Consider the following 18,473-nt stretch of genomic DNA (forward strand, 5'->3'; position numbering starts at 1 on the left):
TTGTGGGTAATGTAGTCACTTTTTTGAAAGGAAGAGGTTCTGTTGCATCAGTTTTGATGCTTTTGCTGAAACTGTTCCTCTAAAACCTGACAGTAGTGAGCATGCGCCGTAGAAAACCTATTTTATATCAGTAAGAATAAAAAGATAACTTCACCTCCAGTTAAGGGAACCCCCAGTATCTGCTAACAAGTGAACATAAACAGAAAAAACGGCCCCAGCAGGCTATAAAAGATATACATTTTGACTGTTTTTGCAATTTATTTTTATCAGTGAATGAAAAAGATGCATGCAGTCTGTTTATCTTGTGCTTTCTCATGCATAATCTAAGCTTTGTATTCATTTAAATACAAAAAATAATAAAACTACAGTGCGTCATATGTGTCCTGTGTGGACTACAGTCCTTTCTTTAGTGCATTACGTGTTGTATGCATCTTAGTTTGTTATGCCTGAGGACAGCATTGATGGCGGAAACACTGAAATGCCAGTTTGCAGACAACCTCTACTATCCATTTATATGCAGCTTTTTGTCCTGCACCTGGATATGCATACTAAAAAATATACACTTTGCGAATGAGGTGAACCGAAGCTGCAAACCAGTTAGGTACCAGTCTTGTCTCTGCTGATTCACTTTTGTCTTTTGAGCAAGAGTTTAATATGTGGTGTGATTGAGGTAAAAAAAAAAAAATTGCAGAAAAACTTTCAATTAAAGTGTTTTTTTGGCTGATAATCACCGATAAATTGTGATGCTATTAGCTCTTGTTGCTATACTTGATTGAGACTGCATTCGGAGTGGTCTGTGTATAGTTTAACCCTGAATTTCACTCTAGAAAAGGGCTTGCTGTTGCTTGTGATCCAGCAGAGGCGCCTTTGTTTGCATTTTATACTCATTAAGAAAGATAAATGACAAAAGACATAACTATAATGTGAAAACGCATTAAATGTATTCATTATATATCACATGATACAGTCTTTAACTGTTAATTTTTATGGTAAATTCCTGTAAACACTGTGATCATCTGCCTTCTCGAGTGTAATCATCTGTCATGCATGGTGAACTGCATGAATATTCATACGTGGAAAGCCAAGGGATGCATGTATGGGCTTCCATATGTGACGGCAGTATGAGTGGTTTCTTTCTGCGTGTCTGAAGAGCATCGCCCACATTCGCTCTCATGACTTAATGAACTGTTGACAGCCGTCGACCACGCATACGTGTCCTCTGCTGCATGTAAGAAGGCAGCAGAGGGCAGGCAGGTGGTGAAGGGTTCAAATGATAACGAGCTTCACAACCACTGATGAGAGAAAAACAACCAGGAGCAAGATAGTGGAAGTGGCACCCATACTTCTCAGTTGATCTACTTCATGCTCATTTCATAAAGTGCTTGAACCATTTACTCCGATGTTTTATAACAGTGATAAAACTGCAGCTTTATCTGTGCTTCTTTCTACATTCCAACAATCATTAAAGAAGCAGCTCGTTATCACTCGTAAAACAATCGTGTCAGACAAATACTTCAAAGCCTTTATTGCACAGCATCTCTGAATGCAAACATATAAATTCCTGCAACATACTTCTGTTTAATGCTGACAAATCATCTGCATTATCTTTGCTGCTCTGCCGACCACGATTCAAATCAGTCTCTGCAGCCATACGATGGTAAACTGTGTGACACCGGAACATGACATACTGTAGATACAGATTTAATGTAGCAGCAAACAGACCTGCACAGGCACAGCAAAACAAGGTGATGTTTGTTTAGCAAAATTGGACTTATCATGAGCGTTTGGCTCTGCTGGGTAAATATCATCTGCAGGTTCTTTGTGTGGCACTGATATTGTATGAATCTATTCCTAGAGCCTGCATGGTGACTCTTTTTTACCCCCCAGCTGCTTTAAACAAAGATAAACCGTACAGGGTAGCAGCAAGCAGTCCATAATCAAAATATATTCCTATGTGAGTTTCCCAGAATACATAGACTAATATATTTGATCCAAGAGCAAAAAATAAAACTACATTATTTGCAGAAATATTGTAAAAAGAATCCGAGGTCATTTGGATGTATTTATGCTTTATAAAGTCATGTCAGATATTTATATTTGCTGCTTAATCGCATTAGTGGGTCAGTCATGGCATGGGAATAATCCAATCTACACCACCCAAACTCCATCTGGAACAACCCATCACTCAGTACTCTCAAATCTGCCAATTAAATTGAGATGATGCACGTCTGAGTGATTCATTGAGGTGTAAAGTTGAATTTCTCAATCATCCATCAACACAATATAGTTTTAATACAAAGATCGAATCTGTTTTTAGAATATGTTGTCAGGATTGTTGCTCTTTTCATCTCATAATGTCATTGCTGAATTAGAAATGAACTTTTTGGAAATATCTTCAAATCAGTGGATGTTATTTGGATCAATGTCATTCCAGATTTCCTTTGTTAGTTCAAAAAAAAAAACTTCAATTTTAAACAGATTTTTTTTCTTTCTGGTGTACATTTTTTGCTATGACTCTCAGAAATGTATGCATTGGTGGTGGTATTATTTTTACTCTACATTGTCATACATTATCAGAACTTCATATTAAAAATAAACGCATTAATCTTATTGGAGACTGAAGGAACAGTTCACGACCTGCAGCATCTGAAGCGCACAAGTTTCTGAAAAGCTTTCTTGAAGTCCTCGTTGGACATGGTGTATATGATGGGGTTGATGAGGGAGTTCAGGTATCCCAGCCAGGTGAAGAAGTCAAACAACTCGGGGTTGAAACATGTGTCACATGTGGCCACCAACAATGTGTAAATGAAAAACGGCAGCCAGCAAACGATATACGCGCCGAGGATTATCCCCAAAGTCTTCGTCGCTTTTCTCTCTCTGGCTGCTGAGATGCGCTTTTTCTCCAAAAGCGCGTCCGACACCGTCACTTTCACCTGGTTCTCGCTGGTTGACGAGCCGGTGTCGCTGGACGGAGTGTCGTGTCTCCCGCACTGAATGGAGGTCGTGGACGCAACTGATCCAGGAGAGTTGGTGACCAGGTGCGCAGAGGTGAGCCTCTTTCCGACCTTCTTGGGGGACTGCTTCAGGATCCGTTTGCGCGCCTCGACGTATATCCGTCCGTAGAGGACAATGAGCAGCAAAGTGGGGATGTAGAAAGCCCCGAAAGTGGAGTAGATGGTGTAGAAAATGTGGTCCGTGTTGACGCTGCAGCTGGTCAGCTCCTCCGCCTTCACCTGCCTCCAGAAGAGAGGCGGCAGGGAGATGGAGATGGCGATGACCCAGGCTGTGGCCACCATTCCCGCCGCGCGTCCCGGCGTGCGCTTTTTGGAGTACTCCACTGCGTCCGTGATGGCCCAGTACCGATCCAAGGCGATTACGCACAGGTGGAGGATGGACGCGGTGCAACACGTTATGTCCGAGGAGAGCCAGATGTCGCAAACGATCTGCCCGAGCGTCCAGGTGTGGATGACCGTGTACAGGACGCAGATGGGCATCACCAGAATGGACACCAGCAGGTCGGTGACGGCCAGAGAGGCGATGAGAAAGTTCGCAGGAGTTTGCAGCTTCTTCGACTGGGAGATGGTTGCGATGACGAAGGCGTTGGACAAAGTGGTGGCGAGCGTGATAGCCGAGAGAATCACAGTCAGACTGATCTGATAGGCGAGACTCTCCGCGCTCTCGTCCTCAGCTGATGGATCGGCCATAAAAGTGGCGTTTGAAGTGTTCATCGGTTGAGTTGGCTCGGCTTGACCGGAGAGCTCCATCACTTTTAGTCACTTTTTGTCATATTTTATTTCACTCTCGGGTATATGTGGCATTTAACGCGCGCTTTTCTCTCGGTGAACGTTACTTTATCCGTGCCATACGCGCAGAGAAATGGCACAATCAGTCTGAAACACAAACACGAACTCCTTTATTTTTCATTTTATTCTCTTTTGATGCCAAAAAACGGAGCAAATATCCAGTCATCGCGGAAATTCAAACTTTTTTGCGTTTTTTAGCCATAAAAGAAACTTCCTAACTGTAACCTCGCACATCAAATAGACAGAAGAAAAGCAGTGAGCAGTGCCTCCTGACGTCTCAACATCTGGGAAGATGCCACAGATAATCCGCATGTAGGGCAGAAGTTCTCCAGAGCTGTGCCTCCTCAGGCCCCTTGTGGATGAATGGCGAGCCAACCCAACGTCTTGGTTTTATACTGACTCTGACATCAAACAAGCACCACTGATCACAGCCTTGTTTTTTCCTCTCTCTAGTGAAGAGTAGGCTATCTGCTGGGTCATAGTGCCCAGTGTTTCTCACTTGTCACAAGTTTGGCTCCATAAAGACTCTTAATTGACTTTTTTTTTTAAATATAACAGAATATTCTGCTATCACTACCTCATTTTGTAAAGAGTTAAATAACCTTAATAGCAATACCAGTTCTTTACAGATTCATAATGAACTGCCTTTATAAACAGCTTTTGGTTGTCAGTTTGTGAAAAATAACTGACAGAAGTCACTAATAGAGCATCAATAGGTATAATAAAGAGCAAATCTCCTGTAAGTGCTATATACTGTACCTTCAGTTTTATGCTTCTGTTTTTCATACAATGAAGTCAAAACAACAGAACATAATGAACCCACAACAAATACTGACCAGTGTTGTCATTTGAATTGACACAGACTTCTTTCAGGCTTCCAAAAATCCAAAGAAAGGTAATTAGGTTGTTTCAGGGTGTTTTGAGCAAACATATTTATAAATGTTGGTTTCCAAATGATCTATAAAATGTGAGAAAGGATTCAGTAGCCAACAATAAATCTATTAGCAATGATAGACCCTTCTTTAGAAGTTTTCTTAAAGCTCCATTTCAGTTCCTAAATTCGCATTTATCTGTGATGCTGTTTTTGTCAGCATCATGGATGGAAGATTTGTGAGGAAGAGTTCACGCTGAATGCTGCCACTTCTGGCACTTCTGATGTGTGAATGCAGCTGTCATTGATATTGCCACTGGGTCACTGGATGCTCCACATGAGTCTGTGGAGCTCTCGTTCAGTGCATCATATCACAGTTCAGATTCACTCGTTGCTGCAACGGGCCAATAATCCACTGAACAGCTCGATGAGTTTAGTGAAATGAATTTTAGTCTGGTCAAGAAATATAGAAATTATGCAATCGGCCTCATGAGCTCACACACACACACACACACACACACACACACACACACACACACACACACACACACACACACACACTAGGAGACAATGTCCATTTTCCAAAGTGAGGAACTGAAATGATTCCGAGTAATGAATCTGCTCTTATATGTATTCTTTTCTCATCTCAAGCAGCTGTAGCAATCACATCTACCTCTTCTACACGACTTTTATTCATTTCCTCATCAGAAACTTTTAATTGAATTGGACTTGCATTGTGCCGCCCGGGATTCTGCTTTACATTTGACTGTCTGCATCTGTGGGGGATCAGCTGGGTTGTGTTCTGGCAAGTTTGGAGCCAATATTTCAGTGCAAATATAGTCTAGTTTTACACAAGTTACGCAGAAATGGGCGACACAACTTGCAATTGTTCAAACAGTTGACATTGTGTCTAGGATTTTCAACAAACACCTATCACATGTGCCTAAAGATTTATTTGAGATTTATATGTCTCAGATTTGCACTCAGTTGCCAGGTTTATTAGGTTCATCTACCCAAAACTAAGGCCATGGAACACAACAGTCCAGCAGCAAATTTAATCTGTACCTGATTTGCTATTGCTGATATTGTCTTTCACCGGAAGCACATTGTTGTCTAGACAATATCAACTTTACCTCAGTCTCTATAACTGTAGCAGTTGATAATATAGATTGTTTGTAGAATACTATAAATCGAAGACAAAACTGACAGAAGGGCAAAACTGAGAAGAAAAGGCTGTTTCAGCACCACGGACAGCACCAGTCACTTGTCAATACAAAGCCCAGTTAAGTTTCCATGTCAAAGCCACAGTCGAGGCCATCGATTCTAACCTATAGAAAACCTCAGTCAGAAAAAAAGATCAATGAGTCAGACAGAGCAGACCAACATTTTTAACTGAAAATAAACTCTCTGACCCTGCTCTGACTCTGCTACACTCAGATGGGAGGAAAGCAGGAACCCGTTGCGCTTCAGTGTTCCGCCCGCAGAACACTTTGAGATCTGCATAAGCATTTCCTTATCAAGGAGGATGCATTTTGGTGATTTTGCTTACAAGGTGGATGGAATTACTCTAACTGTCTGAACATGGCAGTAAAACAGGAAAGTAGGTTTCCTGTGTGGTTGTTTTAAAATCTGGTGTCTTTGCTTTGACAGCAGCTATTGTTAAATCAATCAAGACAACATTCTGTAAACATGTAACTATATATAGTGTTTATGATGTAATAGTAGATCATTCTGAAATCCTTACATTCCAGACACAGAAGGTTTGCAGGCAAAGTTATCTAAGAAATATAATTTTAAAAAGGGCGTACTTCATGACTAATCATACGCCACACTTTGTGTTATCAAGTGGGTGAGTTTAGCTCAAGCTGATAGAACAACACAAACATTATGTCCAACTTGTGAAAATCTAGTGACAAAATCAAGCAGTGAAAACAAATGCTAATAAAGCACAATAAATAATGTTGTGTTCCACAGAGCACTTGATTTCAGTCATTTCTCTCTCTCAGGGTAAACACTGTGTCTCATATTTGAATCTACTGAGTTTGAATAAGAAACCACGTGATGCTGTTTCCCTAAATTTATAATGTTCTACCTTTGTTCAAGGCATGCTGAAGGAAGGTTGAAACTAAATTAACTTAACAGATTTTGAAAACATTTTATCTTTACAGAATCATCAAAGCTGCACCTTGTATCAGAGCCAAAAACCCAAATCATAACATTTCATCACTCACTGTCTTGTTGAAAAATATGAATTGTTTGCTCCAGTTTTATTTTGTAAAAACAAAACAAACAAACAAACAAACAAATAAACACTGAGTTGCATGGTGGCACAGAGAAATGACATGACAAAATGCGACAAAAATTCAGGGACAATTCGGATGAACTGAAGGCTGTGCTCATACAAAGCAATATTACGACTTAAGTACGGAAACCAATGAAAAATTTAAGTGGTAAAATGTCTACAACATATAGAATTCACAGTCTTTTTTCTAGTATTGGTAAGATTTGTGGACACAAGCAAAAATGCTGACATGTTGAAAACATTTTTTTTTTAAATTTTTGGACAATAAACAATCAAATCAAAAGTAACTTTCACTTTTTCTTTTGAACAAGTTGTGACATCATAACTGTCATACTGCACAAAAGACATTTTTCTTTCGACTTTTAGCCTTGATTGTGCTGTTTCAATGGCGGCGCATGACTTTATGTTGCCATAAAAGGACAAAACAGTAGCAAAAGATACTCAGAAACTGTTCGCAGGGTTAATCTTTAATTTGACATGAAAAAACAAAAAGGCCCATAAAAAACTAGCAAGAGCATTTGTGTCAAACAGCTGAGTGCCATTTAGGGTTTGATGTAGCATGAAGGTACCTCACTGAGGTGCGAATTAACGATGCAATCACCTGAACTCACTGGAGTTTTATGGCAGGTAAATGGATGGGCAAAGTCTCCCAAAGACATGAATGTAGTTTAAGTTCCTCCAGAAAAACACAAACAGCCCTTCATTCAAGCACATTTCAATTTTCACAGCACACAATCTTCTATTTATACCTGCTTTCATGCAAAAAAAAACAAAAACATTTACAAGGTTAAATAAGCATTATACATCTAAATGAGCTCAAAAAAAAAAAAAGTCAGGTCAGTGGTATTTCCTGGGGAGACTGAACATTACAGAATGCAGTAATAGTTGTTTTTATATTGAGACATAATCCATAAGGAATACACAAACACCTCTGACACTTTCGAAAACTACACCAGCAATTTGCTTGTTCCTGGATCTCGGATAATTACTTATGGTGCTAATGAATTCACGCTCGAGGAGCTGCCTTCATCTGTTGCAGGAGGCCCTTATTGAATTTGTGGCAAAAACTAGATCAACATATACTTTGCTACTGCTGGTCACAAGTTGTGAGCAACATACGTCAAGATCCAGCCGCTTCTGTTGTTTCACACCTGAATTCCCCTATGGGCAGTGACAAACAGCATTCATTTGTGTGTGTCTGAGTTCTGTGGAGTGTAACCTCAGGCAGGCCTCAACGAAATACAGCCTCCTGCGACTTCATGATTGTACCCCTTGACTGACGACGACCGTCTGACAGCCCTAATGCACAAACACTGGACACAGCGCGGGAGACATTACTGCCATTTGCACAAAAACACGAGCTCTGTTCAGCTTTCACACATGACTGCAGGCCGAGGTGAGGTTGGATCAACAAACCATTAATTTTGCTGCTGCAACAGAAGACTGACTGTGAACTCAGAGTTTGAAACATGCAGGGAAAGTTTCAGCAAATTAGCAGAAAGCACACTTATTTCTATCTATCTATCTATCTATCTATCTATAACTTCCCCATGTCCTATTTTTTCAAATTTACAACATCACTGCCTAAAGAAGGAAAAAAAATCCCTCACAGTTATTTAAGTCCTAAAGTGCGGTTTTGTTTTGTTTCCTACTTTTTGGTGTGAAAAGCTTCTGTCTGACCCAGATCGGCAGCAGCAGCCGTATGGGGCAATTTCTGTGACTCTGTGTCTGTTATCTGCTCTCATCTCTAAACACACTGCAGCACAGCACGGTAGCCAGCAACCTCCAATCTCACACTGACCCTGAAAAAAACTATTTTTAGTCACATAATAAGGTATCCAGTGAGCCTTAAGGTTGATACGGTATAGAACATGCAAGTACAGGAGCACGCGGATGTACTTTTCTTACATGCATGCTCAGTATATATGTACATTAAAACATACCATGTGATAGATATACGCAAGTCGGAAGGTCTCACACCACCTTAGCAATAATATTTGAGAGATGACAAAAAGTTTTCCTTGTTTCTCTTTAAATTCACCATCTAAACACATTCAAAAATCATGAATACAAAGAAAACTATGACGCATCCTGAGTACATTTCTCAATAAATTATTCAACTTCTTGCCAAGAAGCTTCCAAAGGAGGATAGCTGGTGTGAAATGCCCGCTATCTGAGAATAGTACGGTGCTTTATGTAGCACACTGAACCACCTGGTGAATGTAAATACAATATTCACTCTCTCTTAGCTCTGTCTTTTTGAAATCTGGTTTTTCAGCTGCTACTAGAGTACTACCTCTACACTCACCAGGTCTTCCATATTAGATTAAAGAGTGTTTTTTTTGGCTGAAAACAGCTGCCTACTATTTAAAAAATGAGTAAACCAACATATGAGAGCTGCAGAAGGATGAGTTGAAAGACTGTACTTGCGTAAAAATTGTCTGTGGTTGCATGCATGAGTGACATATTTCACAAAACACACTTGACCCTCTGTTCATATAAAAATAATCAGAGCAGCTTTAAAGTCACGGTCCCATCTCTCTAAAGTGTAACGTTCTAATAAGAAGCAATTAAACACAAATTGTCCGTATTTCTGCATATGCTCCAGACTCTTAATTACACTTCTGTATTTTCCCTGACTAAAATTCTTTTGATGCCTTTTTATGGGGCAAGCTTTTACTTATTGTGGTCATCTCTTTCTATCCTTGATAACTGACAGCTGTAGCAGCCGAGACCAAATCAGGGCAAACCCGAATCAGGGCAGATCCCTTGTTGTGGTGAGATTCAATCCTCCCTCCCCACCTACCCAAAAACCAGCACTGAAGGGAATGGCTCCTTTCTTTTCCAAATGTTTCTGAGATGAGACACGGGAGAAATGACCAGGCTGAGCAGCTGGGTCAGCCATGTTTGGAATGTGGGGCCTCAAAGCAAACCCAAGTGCGGACTCAAACAGGGAGGAAACATTGTGTTTGTTTGGACAAAATCTATCTCATGGCTGTCATATTCAATTCCAGTTAGCAGGCCATTTAGAAATAAACAGAAAGTTTGATATTTCTCAGTTCACTATAGGGCAGAGCTGTGACTTCTCAGAGTTTAATCCTGTATAACAATGAATATTTAGTTGAAAAAGTTAAATACAGCATCACAAGCTTTTCATTTGCAGAGCATGTACAGTAAATACATTATATGACGAATGCAGTGTACAAGTAAGTGTAAGAAACGTTGTGTTCTGGGGTACAATCAGGTATAGTTAGCGGTAAGAGGTAACCAAGTGTATTTACTCAGGTGCTGTACTGGGGTAAATACAAAATAATAAAGTAGTGTTTTAACAGATTCTGTGTATTCTTTTTTTGTGTGTTTTTCGTTTTATGCTGCTTCTTACTTCACCTACACTACATTTCAAAGGGGATTTTTAAATGCTTTACTCCAGTACATTTACACAGCCGCAACAGTTAACAGCAACAAATTAAGATTTTTTTAAATAAATTGAATTGCATTAATATTTAATTATTATATTCTACATGTTCCTCTATTTGGCAATTTATGTATTTATTTACATAAACACGTAATGCAAGCAAACAATCAATTGTTGGTTCCTAAGACACGCTTTTATATTAAAATTGTGACCAAGAAGCATGTAGACAAAATATATAATGGTGACACTGTTTCTAAACTATCTCAAATATAATTCTTTGTTTCTGCAGCTTTGTGTTTGGGTTGATATGTACACCAAATACAAAGTAATTTGCAATACAATGTGGCTTACATGCTGGAATTTAATAATTTAATATTTCAAAAAAATATTAGTTTGAGAGAGGCTTATGAAAATCTTTTATTTTGACGTTGTTACCACTAATGCTCTCTTATTTACTAAGTGTGCTATTTGAACTTATATTGAAGCAAAATCTGATCATTTCTTCCTCCGCTGCGTACGATCTGAAGGCTGCATTAGAGCACAAAGTGAGGATCAAATATAGGCCACATGTTGAGCGAACAGAACCCGTCCTGCTGCAGTGAGCCCCAGCCGCCTCTGATGGGATGTTGTGGTTTCTTCTCCGCCAATCAGCTCTCGAAGGCCTCCAGCTAAAAATGTATTGGGAGAGATTTGGGCTTCTATTTACAACTGGAGGCTTTTTGGGCTTGAACTTTCCAAGTATGATGATCATGTTGAGGGAGCTGCCATGTAGGGGATTGTGCCACTTTTTTTTTGTTTGTTTTTTTGGAGGGCCGTGCCCCATTTTTTTAGGAGCCCCCTTCACTGTGCACTGTCTGTGGGTTGCTTAACTGAAGGTTTGCTCACTTGTAGAGCATTTCAGCAGAAAGGAGAGGGGAGAAAGTGTACACTAAATGCACTGTGTAAGGCGGTATTTTATTCCCTGGGGGGAAACGTGACAGGAAATGAGCTAAGTGGGGAGGATAACTGCTGACTAATAACCACACCGGTGTTACTGTGGCCAGACTCATCTGGGCTTGAGTGGAAGTGGTCAAGTCCATTTAGGGAAAGAATGTCCAGACGGGATGCTCGCTGCTGGCAGTTTTATCAGCACTTTAAAAAGTTGGATCCAGTGCACACTTTTAGCAGGAAAAAGCAAAAGTAGGATTGATTTATTAAGCCAGTGGTAAAGATGCTGCAGTGATACCATTGTGCCAGTCACTGGGGGGGTTTGTTGCATAATGCAAACATATCATCCTCTCACATGCAACTACAGTATCACAGATGGCTCCATTTTAACAAAGAAGGGAGGATTACCCGGCGGTATAGATTGCAAACACTGTAATTGACATGCAGCTCAGAGATCCGAGGAGAGGAACAGGACCTGATAATGTAAGTATGTGAGATGAGATTTATTAGATTTACTGCCTCCTGGAGGTATAAGCTGTCTGATTTTATGCACACGTTTGCTCACATCCTCAACGTGCGAGGTCTGGGCGCTGAAAAAGACGTAGGGTGATAGCAAGAGGAGGCGACCGGCTTTATCCTCGATGGGTAGACAAGTGCAAATAGCACACATCAGTGCTGGTGTGGGTGATGCCTCATGGAGTGTGAAAAGGAGAGGTTACCGCACAGGACAGGAGCAGGGTTCACACTCAGAACAAGCATCAGTGAAATTTCAACAGCCTGTCAGCGATATCTGAAAAATCAAGGCTTTGGAGAAATAAGTTCAAAAGTTGGGGTTGTGAAATGAAGCAGGAGCTCGATGCATAAGAGTGCATGAATGGTTTATTTATGGCTAAGTTCTTCTTTGCCCAACTCCCATGAAGACTCTTTTCCAGCAAAGTTAGTCCATTTTATCAGTGCTGCGTTTGCTGGAGGCCCGGGTGTCATAAACAGTTCAGTCATAGCTGGGGTGTGTTCAGTAAAGTGCTTTTAGAACTCCAAAGGTGCCATAAATGAAAAAAAGAAAAGTTTAGAGAAATCCATTATCACTGTGTCAGGGTTTTTTCCCCTCCATTCAGGAATTTTCAAAACCAAAAAAAGACAAAAATTAAAGCTGCAAGCAGCGTTGGATGGGTTCTCGCATCCTTGCTGTCCACGCATGTCCACCAGGTGGTGAGAGTGTATGTCATCCTATGGATGTGATGAGGGCTGGACTCTGATCACACATGTAAAATTTTAGGCAGATTGGAGCATGTTCAGACTAGTTATAGAGCTTTTCCTGTCCATCCACCAGGTGGTGCTGCGACCGAGAGTGTATATTGACCCATAGATGTGATCAGGATTGAAGTGTGTTCACAGATGTAAAGTTTCAGGCAGATCGGAGCATGTACAGGCTAGTTTTAGAGCATTTCCTTCCATCCAACAGGTGGCGCTATGACTGTGGCTGTGGCTACATGTGAATGTCATGGGGATGTCAAGTCTTGGAACCTATACATCTCCAAGACTGAGGGGCATGCAGGCCGGATCGCAGCCGACCCTTCTCACCCTGGAAACAAACTTTTCGAGCCACTTCCCTCAGGCAGGAGGCTATGGTCCATACGGTCCAGAACCTCCTGCCACAAAATCAGTTTCTTCCCCTCAGCTATCAGACTTATGAACCATTAAATAACCTTAAATAACCTCCACTTACCAGTCACTTTATTCTTTTTGCTTGCACTCATTCTGGTTGCACTATTCTGTTCTGGGAAAAATGATGACAACCATTTTTGCTTGCTCTTTTACTATTATTATATAATATTATAATCAAATATTAAATGTAAATTTTAAAAATGATTTAATTCAATTCAAATTTTACCTGTAATGATTTTAAGAGCCAGCAGGTGTCAGTGTGGAGCGACCAGGTCAGGTAACCAAAAGCAACGTCCGGCATCAAACGACGACTGACGACGGTTCTTACAGGATGCCAGGACCTGATTAGCTGGCCTCCACTTGCACATGATCTGCTGATTTGACACACCTGGAGTCCTCATCAGCACAGCACATACCTGCAAAGAGAGAGAGAGAGCAAGGCCGAGGGAGGAGAGAGCCCTGCCACAGCTCACAGCCTAAGCTCTGGCTGTAACAAAACACGTGACTTTGCATGTTTTAACACATTTTCAAAGAAATTAACATATTCTTGCCATCTGCAGATTGCACTTCAAAGAAAAGAGCCTTTATTTGTCATGTTGAGATAAAACGGAATAAAATGTTCCCTCTCCAGACTTTACAGTAGAGCCTGAAAGTTGCCTGATCTCAGACCAGGTCTGTGTCCCAGCAGGGCCATACATTCATCATGCCTGTTTTGGCAAGCTTTTGAGCATTTTTAACCTGTCAAAAAGTACCTTGTTTGTCACGGCAACGATGTGTTGCCACGGCAACAGCGTTTAATGAATCGCCAATATCTTCACACTGTGCCATCATCTATGAACACTGAGCTGTCAAATTTCTAGAATGATATGACAAAGTATCAGGCAATGTTACGTACAAATGTAATGACAAGAACTCCCTGTTGCCAATAGGTGGCGCTATGAATATTTCTAAATTCCTGAGTGTGGATGTGTTCAGACCCAGGCTGATGTCCATCATATGAAGTTTGGTCCAGGTTGGACCACGTGCAGCTGCGATATAAATAATGCAATTTTCATGGCGAAACATCAAAATTCACCACGCCGCCACAGACACGTCCTTTGATGACGAGTAACCATTTTCTCTGGGAATCATCATCAACGTGTTTAGGCTTATGTCACCAAATTTAAGGTGAATCTGATCAATCTGCTGACATCAAAGTGTAAAAAAAAAATGTGTATTTCCTGATACCACAAGGTGGCACTGTGACTGTGAATGTATATAACTACATGGATATCATCAGGGTGGGACTCTGATCATACATGTAAAATTTCAGGAAGATTGGAGCATGTTCAGGCTAGTTAGACAACACTTCCTGTTTGATGGCGAAGGATCAATATTTTTGGGAGTCACCATGGCCACGCCCTTTGATACTTTGATAACTTTTCATCAGGAAGGACTGTTACATTTACTGGCCACATTTGAGGTCTCTCAGACTTACCCCCGATGAATTATTAATCAGAAAGAATTTACAGCTAATTCAAGATGGCCGACTTCCTGTTGGGTTTAGGGTGTGGCCATGATTAACTTTTTCGTGTGTCCAAATGTGCTGCATATGCCCCCCAAATATTGTGGCTGTAGATGAAACATCGTGGCAGTTGGCCTAATGACCACTTTTTCAATTTTACAGGGGGCGCTATGGAGCCATTTTGCCACACGTGCGCAACTCCGATAAAATATCAAATTTTTCACCAGTCCTGATGTGCATGCAAAGTTTGACGCGTTTTAGGGTATGTTTAGGCAGCCAAAGTGGAGTTTGAAAAGATTGGAAAAGGGTGAAGAAGAAGAAAAAGAAACCCTAGGGTTTCAATAGGGTCCGTTGGCACCGTCGGTGCTCGGACCCTAATAATAATTTAAAGAGTTTTGTTAATTTAGGGTTTATTATCTCAATCATAATGTACATTTTGGTTAATTAAATAGACAAAAATAACACGAAAATGCAGAGATATATGTCAATTAAAACCGCACACCCTTATTGCCTTTGCTGTGCGTGGACCAATCAGGCTTACAGTTGTGTGCATTCACCCCCCAAAGGCCAATTTTTTACCAAAAGAACCCAGTACATTTGTATGAAGATTGTTGACACTTCACAAGTACAATTCTGTCTGTCTGTTTGGGTCAACTCACGTGTCAAACTGCACCAGATGCGAACTCTGACAGTTTTGTGGACAGCGACACACCAAACCCTGCGAGCTGTCGCCCGTCAGTTTACTCACTTGGTGCTGGCATAAACCCTCCAGCTCACTGTGGAGACTCATGGCAGAATGTACATGAATCTGTCTGATCTGGAAAAAGCTGACATGTACTTCAGCTGTTAATGACGCCCTGCAGTGAAAAGCAAGTTTTTACCTTGTTAGCATTTCCATATGGTACTTTTGTTTGCTAGAAAACATATTGTGAGTGAAAGGAATAACAAACACCAGAACTGGGCATTTCAATGTTGAAACTAAAGAAAGAAAACAATCCTGTCAGCCTGCAGGGGAATATTTTCTAACTTGATTAATGGCTCCAACATGTATGTATGAATACAACTTGCTATTTTGTTGTGTGGGGAAGTTTTAGCAGAATTTCAGGGGAGCTGGTGTGCTCGAGCTACAGCGAATGGGGACGGGAGCACAGAAAAAGAGACTTCGTAGATCTGCACATTCTAATAGGAAGCAGCAATGTGGTGTTGGATGCAAGCCATCTTCAAGCAGAAAGGATTTATTTTCGTGGGAAAAACATCCAAATATGTAACCAGTCAATCAATCAATCAATCAATCAATCAATCAATCAATCAATCAATCAATCAATCAATCAATCAATCAATCAAAATTTATTTATAGAGCACTTTACAGCACTCATGGTGACCAAAGTGCTTTCCAGTTAAAAACAAACATCCATCCATCCATCCTCTATACACCGCTTTATCCTCACTAGGGTCACGGTGGGGTGCTGGAGCCTATCCCAGCTGACTCGGGCGAAGGCAGGGGACACCCTGGACAGGTCGCCAGTCTGTCACAGGGCTACATATACAGACAGACAATCACACTCACATTCACACCTACAGGCAATTTAGAGTCATCAATTAACCTCAGCATATGTTTGGACTGTGGGAGGAAGCCGGAGTGCCCGGAGAAAATCCACGCATGCACAGGGAGAACATGCAAACTCCATGCAGAAAGATCCCGGGAAAGCTGGGACACGAACCAGGGATCTTGTTGGTGCAAGGTGAAAGTGCTAACCACTACTAAACTGTGCAGCCCAGAAATGATTTTTCCAGGGTTAAATCAACAACTGGAGGAGGAATTAAAGATATCTTGCAGAATTTTTGACCACTACTGACTCTATGGGGGAACATTTTGATGAGCAGATCCTGTTTTTGCACGAGCACTATCGTACACATGTTTATGTACAAACACATTATCCATCCAATATCTATCCATCCATCCATGATCTATACATCGCTTAATCCTCATTCGGGTTGCGGGGGCCCTAGAGTCTATCCCAGCTGACTTAGGATGAAGGCAGGAGACACCCTGGACAGCTCACCAGTCTATCACAGGGCTACACATGGAGACAAACAAACACTCACATTCACACCTACAGACAATTTTGAATCACCAGTTAGCCTTAGCATGTTTTTGGACCGTGGGAGGAAGCCGGAGAAAACCCACACAGGCACAGGGAGAACATGCTACAACACTCTACACAGAATGATCCCAGGTTGGGATGTGAACCGTGATTTCCAGCTGCAAGGCAACAGTGACAACCACTGATGCACTGTGCAGCCCACAGACACATTACTTTATGATAAATTATCATTTCAAGACGCATAGAAAACTGCGTGTAGCATGATTCAAACATAGCTAAGCTTAGCGGCTTGATAGTAACTATAATATTTGTGAAGTCTCATCACATGCAAACATCTGAATTTCGACACTGCAGCCTCTCATGCTGAGGATATGAGCTCATGTGTGAACAGTTTAATGATCCTGTCAGTGAGATTTGGCAATGTACTAGAGCAGAGGCCTTTCTGCAGTAATGCACACCTCTTTCGATCATACTTAGATGTAAGCATTACCAAGTTATTTTTTAGTTTTCATCCCTCATCGTGTTCTTCTCTGCTGATTTCACTGCCTGATCATTGAACTCTGTCTCTATATTTCTCACACGTTTTTAATAAATACAAAATATGTTCAGCAGCATATCTTTCCCCACAGCATCTCTATGTGAGTAAAAAATAACACTTTGTGAGAAACTGCAACCAAATTATGAATAAACGGTGACAGAAAAATATTATTCCCATTGATACCAATGAAAGTATGCTATCGGTTACTTTGTTTGTGTACCTGCAGGATCATCGGTACAGTAAATTCTTGGTGGAATAAAACATATCAAATATTATTCAACAAAGAGGCTATATTACACCTTATAGAAAGAGAAAGAGAAAGTATTTTCTCAGAGTCACAGTGCTTGTCTTTGGGTAACCTTTGATCAACTTTTAGTATTTTGCTCCATGTCTGTCCACTAAGAGGTGCTGCTGGGTGAAGGGCAAACATTCAAAGTTCAAAATACTGAGCAGAGCTTGCAGAGAGTGGAAATCACTCATTCATGAAAGAGGAAACGTCTTCCAGAAAGGCAAAAACAAGACAATCACAAAAATATCTACAACTTTTACTGAGTTAGAATCTGGAATGATCAAGCCTGAAAACAAACATGTGAGTTTAGATTATAAGATATTTTTACCAGCATTATTTTAGTGACATTTAAGATATCTATCAAGAATCGTTTAAAAAAAAAAAGCTCACTTTAAGTTTAATTTTTAAGAATTTCTTCTTTATTTAACATGAAGAACTTCCATTCACAGCTGCAGAAGCCATTTTGGAGCAGAGTTGGTACAAAGACCGTCTGTGAAGGCTGTTTTTAAGTACAGTGAGATGAGTCATGAGTCTACAAGTGTTAGGACTGAATTCAGTATCAGCCTCCGTCCTGGTTACAATTGTTTTGATTAATATGAAAAGAGACAACTATAACTTATTGTAACAGAGGCACACAGGAAGTTTCCACCATGACAGCATTTGCAAACTATAAATAAATAAGAGTCTCTGGGAAGTTTTAACTTTTTAGAACAGTGCCCTGGGAATTCTGCATATGTGCTATAATTAAATGAGTTTAGTGCACTCTCAGCTGTTCACTCATATAACTTAGAGGGTTTAAATTCAATTCTATAGAAAGCTCATAAATTAAGTAAAACTAGAAAAGAGGAGCAGATTTGACATTCCTCCTCAAAGCATTTAGTTTAAGATATGTAAAAATATGACATGAAATCTTATTTCTGGCTGACGAACTCAAAGCCAGCTCCTCAACATCTCTGAGAAAGGTACAAAATATTCACCAAAAACTCTGACTTGAAATCAAAACTGACTTAACTAGTGTCTCATTCTCCAACATTTTTACTTACCATTCAGTACA

The 18,473-nt window shown here is 40.6% G+C and overlaps 2 protein-coding genes across 2 annotated transcripts in view; one reads left to right on the top strand and one right to left on the bottom strand.

The window, feature by feature from the left end:
- Positions 1 to 18,473, top strand: part of cga (glycoprotein hormones, alpha polypeptide) — a 121,311-nt gene that overhangs the window by 58,677 nt on the left and 44,161 nt on the right. The gene's annotated exons all lie outside the window — the stretch shown is intronic.
- On the bottom strand, positions 1,502 to 4,178 carry htr1b (5-hydroxytryptamine (serotonin) receptor 1B). The gene has a single exon (XM_022197279.2). The coding sequence runs from the start codon at positions 3,762 to 3,764 to the stop codon at positions 2,631 to 2,633; it is 1,134 nt and encodes a 377-aa protein (XP_022052971.1). The 5' UTR covers positions 3,765 to 4,178; the 3' UTR covers positions 1,502 to 2,630.

This window comes from Acanthochromis polyacanthus, chromosome 1 (assembly GCF_021347895.1).
Source record: "Acanthochromis polyacanthus isolate Apoly-LR-REF ecotype Palm Island chromosome 1, KAUST_Apoly_ChrSc, whole genome shotgun sequence".
Classification (NCBI taxonomy): Eukaryota; Metazoa; Chordata; class Actinopteri; family Pomacentridae; genus Acanthochromis; species Acanthochromis polyacanthus.